Raw genomic sequence first — 10,854 nt, forward strand, 5'->3', positions numbered from 1 at the left:
AAGTTTTCTGCTATACGCTGCCCGTGTCCGATCTCAGAATTCATGTAGTCATAACTGTCTCTTGCATTCTTAACATTAATAGGCACTTGGAATGTTGTGTGTGAAACTCGTCAACGCCATCACTGAATCATTTCTTGCAGCATTCATGATTCTCGAAAAGACGTCTGATTTCAACTAACTTCAAACTACGATTGGTTCCTGGGCCTCAGTATGAAGCTCAATTTGCATTAATTTAAAAATTTGCCATGAACTTTATTTCAAACGACGTGTAAAATAATGAAAAACGGACATAGATGCATCCCTTTTAAAAATAACTTTCTCATGATTCGGAAAGCATTACATTAAGATTTTGAAAATCTTCTTCCTAAAGTTTATTATATTAACCCTTTGGCTGTACCTTGGGTTCAATTAAGAAACCAGATTTTTTATTTTTCAGTAAATTAATTTACTTCCTTCGCGACTAGATGTGATTCAAAAAATTTCAAAAACTTACGTTGTCTGCAGTGCCGACTCGTAGGTGTAGGTGTTTAGCTTACCGGTTCAACACACTAAAAATACAAATCAATATGCAGCCTTTATTATTATCGCATTTCTATATTTAAAGCATTAAATACACAAACATATTGAAAACATTATTTGAATAACAACGGAATACAACGGTTTACTTTACAAGCAAATTCTCCAATCATTTTCTCATAAAATGAGGGCCTTTGCAAACGCATTGTTTAATTGTTCCTTAGAGCTGGAATGGGCCTTCATGGCTGCGGACAAATGATTTAAATCTACAAAACCAGACTTTGACCAGACGCCTTTATCAGTTCTGCCCTTGAATAGCAAACAAGGTCAACAAAACAATTCATTCAATTTGTTCGAATCACATAGCCAGTGAGTTTCGTAGCATTGAACGTTGAAATAACGGTGCATTTCTTTTCCCTTCAATTTGTATATAAATTTTAGTTCCTTCATTGCAGAACGTGGCACTGCACTTTTCATCAACATCAATTTTTCTTCCATATGCCGTGGTGCAAAAGGTCTTTTCAAAATAACGTTCACAACACTTTTCTCGACTGTAATGATAGTTTACTCAGAACTAACTCAACAAATATTTTTGTTTAAGAATAGCTTATTCGACTATTATATAACTATTACCCGTGGAACAAGCACATGATAAACTATTGTACGACAAAAATGTTCCTTGGGAATGCACGGTTTGTTAAACAACAACTGAGTTATAACTATGACCCGAAAACATTTTGTTCAATGAATCTATTGAACAACATTCAAAAATAACAACCTTGCTGCGACGCACCCACACAATGGCAAATAGGCTTATAACTTTGCAGAACACCACAATCAATATGTCGTAGTAGGTTATTCAATGGTATCACTGTAAATGAGAAAATTTTGCGAATGAAACATGTAGATATGGCAACCGTGCTCTATCTTTTTACCTTCTCCTTTGATACTGAATTAGAACCAGGGACAATGAGTTGGTATGCTTATTCTATGAGATTGCTTAACCAACGCCCTCGTGGTGTTGAACGTTTCACTTATCAAATTCGCAGTTAAGCGAATATGAGCAGTAATTATCTTTTCAAATTTCGGAAGCAACAAAAGCTTTATTTTTAAAAACGCATTCATTGCATTCTTCTTGCCAATCTGAATACATACAATATAATTTCATGAACAGAATTTTTATTTCATACAAAAAATCTGCTTTTGAAATTCACAAAATCAATGACGACTCATTTCTCCTTAAATAAAATGGAACCAAAGCGTAGGCCATAGAAATAAACCCTTGAAGACAAGAAGTCCGGCCAGCTTCATTGTCTGCTGGAGGAACCAAACGAAAAAATTGACGTTTCGATGCGATTCGTAATTGACGATTTGATCACATGGGACATGGTCGAGTGGTCGATTCCAACTGTTTCGCGAACCACCTGTGGGACTGGCCTGGAATTTCCACGACCACGACCAAATTTTTTTGTCGGAGCACTTCTTGCTTGAAAGCCATCTCTATAACTACTTGACACATTGTGACGAAATTTTGCACATGTAAACATTACACTCTAAACTAGTTTTACCCAAAATAAAAAGTTATACACAAAAGAAAGTATTGAATTTTTTTTCGAATAGTCTTTATGTAGTAGTAAGTTATTTAGTGAAATCCCTGATCTCTGACCAGCTAATGAGAAATTCCATACCGTATTTGCAGCTATAAGAAAGTATACGTATCACGTGTGCGTCGGTGTAAGCGGAATCATGAACGAGTGGCGAAAATATTTTTATCCAGCTGAATTTTGTTACCTGTGCTATGAACAGGTTGAACATGCGAAGGAGTCCCACCACTGCACAGTGGGGATTTTTTAAGTCCTTTAAGCTCTATATCTCAAATTTCCCCTGAGCTAAGATCAATCTTTTGATGCAAAAAGAAAGATATTTTTATAAGGACTCCAATAGTGTGGTGTGAATTCACCATAGAAAAAATTCCTGTCTCCTAAAACAACCACATGCCAAATTTTCTTCCATTTGCTTGGTTAGTTCTCGAGTTATGCAGAAATTTGTTTTTCATTTGTATGGGAGTCCCCCCTCTTAGTGGGGGGAGAGGGCTCTAACCATCATAAGAACCTTCCCCGGCTCCAAAAACCCCTACATGCAACATTTGACGCCGATCGGTTCAGTAGTTTTCGATTCTATAAGGAACATACGGGCAGACAGTCAGAAATCCATTTTTATAGGTATAGATTTGTATGGGAGCCTCTCCTCTTAGTGGGGGAGGGGTCTCTAACCATCATAAGAATCTTCCCCGGCCCCAAAAACCCCTACATGCAAGTTTTCACGCCGATCGGTTCAGTAGTTTTCGATTCTATAAGGAACATACGGACAAACAGAAATCCATTTTTATAGGTATAGATACAAATCAGCATTACGTACCGATATGCGTGCTAATAAATCGTATTTGGTCCGCAAAACGGCCCTATCCGTACTATTTTAGAAGCGATATGCGTGATGAGGAATAAATATACGTATTTCATCTATATAAGTGATTATATACGGCAATATCCGACTAAGCCCGACTCGCTCCGTATTGCTACACAATTCTGTGCTGAAAATCGTATGTGTGTCAGTTATTATCATTATATACAACAGAAAATCAACTCGGGTTCACTCTATTTAGCTTTAGTCACGATTTCGAATTTGTAGAGTTATTTATGATAATTTTCGTACATTGCACAATAGTCGGAAAATTGCAATTTTTGGCCAAAATTATTTTTTAGTTTCAAATTGATTCTAGATTATATTTGTAACAAAAGAAATGATTTAAACATATAAGAACTCATATTTAGGGTGATTTGGGGAAAAATGATCAAATGTTACCGATATAAATATTTGCTTGACAAACAAAATTTTTCTTTCTCGCGGGGATTCTCCCATTTTGTCATTGAAACTCTCTTCAGATACTAAATAAATTTAGTAACAAAGATAATCAAATTTGTTGAAAGAGTACTTAAAATTTCAAAGACTTGCTAATAATATGACAATTTTAAAATTATTTTTTTTCGGAAAACGTCAAATTATAGCAAACTTTCAATTCATGTTTTGATACAACATACTTCGAGCTTTCAGACGCACTGTTAGAAACTGCGGCGACAAGAGGCGACAAGAGTTGTTTTTTTGATTAAAGTTTGTGAAAATTTCATTTTTATTATAAGTAGCCTATGGCGCACCACATTGAGTTTAAATTTGTTTTCATTTCATTTTTTAATAGGCTAAAATATCAGTTTTAAAATAATATATAACAATAATATTTACATCCGCGATAACTATTTAATTTTTTGACTTTTTCAAAATGACTCATTTTTCAAACTTTTGAAATGGGCAACTTTGTCGGCTTATTTCTACATGACATTTTTTTTCTTTCAAAATTTTATTCACGAATCATAAAAATATAGACAATTTACTACAAAACCGCGTTTAAGCATGTGCTAAAATGTGAAATTTTACATTCGGCAATTTTGGCCGCTACTTTATATGGAGCCCTTCTTATGTGCATTGAAGTACAATTTGGTGCAAGCTGGGATGTTACTTTAATTCGGCAACGGTGGCTGAGTAAAGTAGGATAAAATGACTTATTTTGCCGTGATCGAATACCCTGCCATCGGAATCTACATCAAGTTAGCTTTCTTGTAGCGGAAAAATATCGGTTTTATTCCAGCAGGTTCCAGAATTGATTGATACATCTCTGTACTCCTAGAAAGGTAGGGTAAAATTTCCTCCATTTGGCTGCTAAGAACAGACGCATACCGTAACAAGGAACGCGCTATTTGAATCCTCATAAAAACATCTTTCTTTTGGTATCAAAATATTGAATGTACTTCCCATGGATGCATAGTTAACGTAAAAACCAAAATGGCCAAAACGTGCTTTTTCAGTCCTGCGCATTCCTAACTATGTAATATACATGCCCAACACTCAAACAACATGTGTCTGTTCAAAAATATTCGAGATATTTAGGAAAATTGAGCTACTCTGCTAATGGTTTCATAGCTGACATAACTCCCCCCATAATCAACCAGCAGAGTAGCCTGTTCTTCGATAGCTAAAGCTATTGAAACTCAAACTATGACTATCAAACTATGACTATCAAACTATGTCAAACTATGAGAATAAACGTTCAACTAACAGTCTGTTTATTCGCATAAACTAGCGTATGCATTTTTTAAACACCATAAACGGGAAATGAATCATAAAACCCCATCAGCCCTCTTTTGATTGATAAAGTCCACTAAATTGACAGGTTATTTGATTGAAAAAGTTTACAGTAAATATTATATGGCTTTAAATGTTTCTCTCGATAAAAATGCGTTTTCTCAACAATCACGGTATTGATCGTTACGTCAACTTAAAGGGTGGCAACTAAAATTTTGGAGTTTTTTTCTCAAGCTGTCAAAAAAAGACAAAGATACATGAAGAGTATCTGATTTACCGAAACTAAAATTGTTGAAAAAAAATTAGCGTACGTTTGAAAACCGTCCGTAATCGGCTGTTCGGCGAAGCTTTCGTTTGATGACGGAACAGGAGCGTTGTACGAATGCATCTCTTGATTCTACCAATCAAGTGTTTGCAATTCGTGGCTCTTCAGTAATTTTTGTACACCAAGGAACAGATTTTTCGGGTGGTGGTTTTTCGGTACAAATGGGATCGAATGAGTATTCAGGAGCGTTTGTGTTTTTTTGGCGTAATGCGATGCTTTATCCGGCCAAAACACGTATTGTCCATCTGCATGACGTTTTTGTAAAAACTGAATCAAAATTTTCTTCAAACATTCATCTGGTGCATCTTAATCGATAGCCAGCCCTCTGGTTTGGTGGAAGAAGTTTGGTTGTTGTGGAAGAAACAAGAAAAAGAACAGTTTCATTCTGCGTCCATAATTTTCTTCTGGTCTTCCACTATCTTGCTTGCGAATAGTTGTTGGGCATCTTAGGATATGGTAAACAATCGAAGCCGCAACATACTTGCTTTTTAAATGTTGTACCGTATACTTTTTGTCGGGATTTCTGTGGTAGTTCGTAGAAGTGTACAACGCACTCCCGACAGGCTTCTTGTTTCGACGCCATTTTAAGCAAAACTGGGTAAACATAAACAAAACAAAAAATATTGACAAAAAGGGGAGAGAGAAAGAGAGAGAGAGAGAGAGAGAGAGAGAGAGAGAGAGAGCTAACACATATATACTCTCATTTCTCTCTGAGCTCGTTTGTTGTTGAATATAGGGGCCGCGAAAAAATTCCAAAATTTTAGTTGCTGCCCATTATGAATCCATGGCCAGTGTAGTCCAGCGACATTTGGAGATATTGAGATAAAGAATTTTAATGCAAAAAAATCCCCATTGTGCACTGGTTGGACCTAAAGCATTACTACAAATTGGTCGTAAAATTACACTAGATATTGGACGTGAAATTCAATTTGCATTTGGAATGAATTGAACTGGCAGTTTTACTTCAAATCGGGGTTGAAATTGGACACGAAATTAGAAACAAAGTTTTAGCTAAAATTGGACTCGGAAATGGACTTAGGGGGAAGTTCCACAGCACCGAACAGCTTCCAATAGTGGACACTTCTAACTTTCATAGTTCAAATGGTACACCTTATTAGTTAATATGATGAAATCAATCAAAAGGACAAAAAATTAGCATGTGTGATTTTTTAGGTCAGAATCATTCATGAAAACAGATATTTGTATGTTTTTATTTACCGCCGATCGAATTGTTGTATGTTTCGGCTAATTTTCGGATCAGCGTCACAGTATTATGTGGTCGCATAAAATTTTGTTTTTCATATATGACATATCTTTCATTAAATATTGTCCAAGCTCCATAGCTCATTTTTCCACAAAGTTATCTAAACTGTTAAAAAATATAAGTTTTATTCAGTGATTCACGTCACTCAGTACCGGACAGCGAGCCGTCCCGCAATACCGGACAACAAAATGCTTTGCTTGGTTCAGTCAAATTCTTGAATAAAATCAAAATTTAGCAAAAAAAGAGATTGAGAAGAAAGAAAAAATCACTTATATAAAACCAGTTATCTTAAATATGAAAAAAAACAAGGAAACCAGTTGATGATCAATTTTTCGAAGAGAACAGAATGGCTTCGATGTAGTGCGTAAAAAACCACTGACTTGTATGCTAAGCAATGCAGCACAAAGAAGCAGATAGACCAAACTAAATTTAGACAAGACAAAACGGAATTGCATCAAAACGACGAGCCTGCTTATCATCAACGCCAATGTGGACAAACATACGCTTAATGCAATCTGAATTTTGGTAAAGCCCAATCAAAGAAACTAATTTAAACAGGTTAGTTCATAACTCATGCATCAAAATGTCCTAATGTATATCAGTTTTACGTGATCCTATGCGTGATTTGTGTCGCCTACAAAAAGGGCGATCAACTAGATTGCTGTAATTACCGTGGTATTACGCTGATCTACGCCGCCTATAACGTGCTCTCCCATATTTTGTCAAATTGTCTATCCCCAGAAGCAAGAGGATTCGCAGGACAGTATCCCGTGCCCGTGCTACTTTGTATTGAATTTCTTTCTCCGACAGATTCTCCAGAAATGTCGGGAGTATAACGTGCCCACGCAACAAATTTTCGTAGATTTCAGAGCAGCATACGATACAATCGAATGCGAATAGCTATGGCAGATAATGCATGAGAACGGGTTTCCGGACAAACTGACGTGGCTAATCAAAGCTACCCTGGAGCGAGTAATGTACTAGGTGCGTGTTTCGGAGACACTCTCGAGTCCCTTTGAATCGTGCGGAGGATTACGTCAGGGGAATGGACTATCCTGTAGGTTATTCAATATCGCTATTGAAGGTGTGATCCGGCGAGCGGGTATCGAAACGAGAGGAACGATCTTCGGCAAAAAACAGCCAACTCTTAGGCTTCGTCGTCTGCGACGTCGCATCATTTGGGATCTGTGATCTCCGCCGACAATAATACGAGTAAGGAGATTCAAGCTGGAAGTCGAGCCTACTTTCCTCTCCGAAATACGTTTCGATCAATGAGCTTGAGCGGACTTGAGACTGTAAAGGCCCAGACACAATGCATACGGATTTTACTAAATTGCGGAAATTTGACAGAAAACCCATGTAAAACTGTCAAATTGCCGCAACGTAGTAAAGTCCATATGCATTGGGTTTGGGGCTTAACTTTGCTTACTTTGCGGAAGACATACGTGCACTTGCCGTATTTCAACGAAATGTGTTACGGATTATTTTTGAACGAAAAGCGAAGAGTGGCGCAGACTTATGCACCGCGAGCTGCAAGTACTAGTTAGGGAGATTCCCATCGGACACCAGACGAAAGTTGGGAGACTACGGTGGGCCGGCAACGTCGCCAGCAAGGATGCCGGACGACTGTGCAGTGAAATCCATTCTCTTAAAAACCCCACCGGCATCAGGAATAGAAGGGCCCAACGTGCTATAGCTAGACCAGATTGAAGCCGGCTTGCGTGTGCCAACTGAGAAACCAATGTTAATGTGATAATTACGCGCTTAATATTTTATACTTTGAAAAAATGATGCGTGGGACATTTGTAGAATTAGTTATTAAATACTTAATTGCTAAAATAAGAATTGTTATGCCTTTTGTATTTATAGCGCTTTAAGGCTGCTACCACTAGGGGCATAAATACAAAGATCTTCAGCACTTACTTTCTTCCGCAATATTTATAGTTACTAGCTCTATAAATGCCCCATACACCATTTTTTCAGATTCTGCTTGGTTGAGATCCAGTAATCAAAAGAGCAAAATCGAAGCGAAAAGAGCACTGATCACAAAACAAAAAAGATTTCTATGCTTCAGTGCAATGTTTCGCAGTACCAATTCTAATTGATAAAAAGATTCTATCGCTGCTGTTATATTGACATTAATTGCCATTTTGGCGAACGAAGTTATTCATGAAATCAACACACAAATCATCACGCAAGTTCAGTTTGCACGGCGAAGTTATCTATCGTGTGGCCGGATGTCTATGCTGGAAGGAGTGTCTTATATTCCCGTGGAATCCTGTAAGCGACTTTGATTACAGATCCATCCAAATCCCTTTTAGTCCTTCACGAACAGCATTGGCATGAAAGTTGCTGGGTAGATAAATTCGATTCTGCAGTAATTCTACTTGCATACAATGGGAAACCCTTGAGGTGATGGTGGCTATCCCCATACATACATACATACATACACGAAGTTATTCATGAAATCAAAGTGTAAAAGCGCCTAACAACAACAAACTGAAAATCTTCTGAAACTTCAACATCTCTCTACAAACTGACAAAAATTAAAAAACTACAAGATAAAAGTGAATTTTGACGCAACATGAGAAAAAAACATGAGAGAATAACGAATATGAAACTCGAGACGTTACTTAGCTGATTAAGACCTTTTTGCCCACTTGCCCTCTAAACTTCAATAGGTTAAGAGAGTGTGCTGACAATCCTGTAAAAATATCTGTTCTCTAATTATAATTCATCAGTTGGTAAGGTAGTGATTGAAGATGACTATCCATGTTTAGTAGTAAATTTTTGTGTAAACAATAAATTGACGCATTGTAATCTCAGCTCCTTTTTCTTTGGTTAACAAAATTTCTGTTAAAAGGCGGATATTTATGTGTCGTCAGCTTCAGCAAAACATAAGTTTTTCAAAGACAAATTAAGGTGAGTATTTCATTTAATTTTGCTGCAACGAATATAGCATTGCTTACAAATATGCCAGTAACTAGCTGTGGACTGCGAACTGTACAAAAGTTTTTCATAAAAGGGAAGTTCAAGTCACTATATTTGCAATTTCAACATTAAAACAGATCTTGATATGTAGTTCTCAACATGTGTGCTTCCACCTACGAATGCGAAGGTGCGCTAAGAAGCACTGCCAAAAGTATGTTTCGGAAATTCGGTCAACTATTAATTAATTTCTCGTTATTATAACATACACTCCTTGGTGGTATTTTATCAACGCAATCAGAAATCAATACCTACTAACCGTACCATACCATACACGATCTGCTTTAACGACCATGATTCTAGCAATCAAATGGTCGGCGTTAAATCAGACCGGACCAAGTCACAAAATTTAAGAAAATGAGTTAATGACAGCAAACGATCAAGAATTTTCTAAGCTACATTTGACTCTAATCAGACTACATAAATGATGCAAACAGCCTGAGTTATGAGATGATTTCGAACGATTGATAGATTTAAAGCATACGGAGCAGCAAACTTTGAAAGCGTTTTTCTCGAAATCAGAGTTTTGTCACTTAGTTCGGTCTGACTTAACACCGACCAAATACTAATCAAATAGTATACATATACAATAAGAACCAATAAAAAACAGTAAATTATTCATCACTGCCGCACTGCCGTTTTTTATGGCAGCAACTCGAGTGCTAAACCAGAACACAAAAGAACAGACTCCCACCCACTGAGAGCAGCCCACAGATGCGAACCGATTCTCTTTTCTTGCAGATGCTTACTATTACTACGGGATCACCTACCTGCAGCCGCACGATGTCGTCATCCTTCTCGATGCCGGTGTCCTTAACGGTGGCCGATTTTACCACTACAATACTGTGTGCCGTCGAGGAAGGTCGAGACCTACCGATGCTAGACCCGCTACCGGCACCTCCAGTTCCCGTGTAGCTATAGCGGTTCGCTTCCTGTGTTTTACCCACGAAAGCACTGTTGGGGCGTATCTTGCCGGTACTCTTCGTTTGCTGTTTGTTGCGCAATTTTGGCGAATCTGCTCGACAAAGAGAAACGACAAAATTCCCAAAAAGGTGTTGATCAAATTAATTCAACCATTCATCACGTGGCTGTCGCAAATTAATCATCTCACCTCCTATGGGCTTATCGGTATACGATATGTACGGTAAGTCGGAATCCGAGCAAACACTCATCGGAGGCGACACTGGTCGAGAATCACAGATATATGCGGAAGAAGGCGTCCCAGAGAAACTGGGACCTGTCCCGTTATCGTCTAAATTGAGGGCCGATATTTCCGTTGCAGCAATAGTGTTCCCCCGGAGAAGCTTTGCACCGGTATTGGACCTAGTAGGGGTCGGTGTCGCATTGGTAGATTGCGCTCGGAGACTACCACTGCGAACGGTACCACCCTCCGCCTGTTGCTGCAGTTGAGATTGTTCAGAGCCCATGGTGTTAAAAATAAATCAACTTTACTCAAACTAGTAGATCCATAATACTGGTGTAATCGATCTGGAATAACGAAAGGAAAAAAAGTTACGGGTAATAACGAAAGTTACAAGTTCCGCTACTCGCTGCGCTTCCAATTTGG

General features: G+C 37.8%; 1 protein-coding gene across 1 annotated transcript in view; it reads right to left on the minus strand.

The window, feature by feature from the left end:
* Positions 1-10,854, minus strand: part of LOC128746258 (BLOC-1-related complex subunit 5) — a 51,111-nt gene that overhangs the window by 24,806 nt on the left and 15,451 nt on the right. The window contains exons 2-3 of the mRNA XM_053843309.1: positions 10,399-10,775; positions 10,058-10,302 (exon numbers count right to left, since the gene is read on the minus strand). Of these exons, the coding sequence (XP_053699284.1) occupies positions 10,058-10,302; positions 10,399-10,714 (561 nt within the window). The 5' untranslated portion in view covers positions 10,715-10,775. The remainder of the gene's footprint in view (positions 1-10,057; positions 10,303-10,398; positions 10,776-10,854) is intronic.

Source organism: Sabethes cyaneus, chromosome 1, assembly GCF_943734655.1.
Source record: "Sabethes cyaneus chromosome 1, idSabCyanKW18_F2, whole genome shotgun sequence".
Taxonomy (NCBI): Eukaryota; Metazoa; Arthropoda; class Insecta; order Diptera; family Culicidae; genus Sabethes; species Sabethes cyaneus.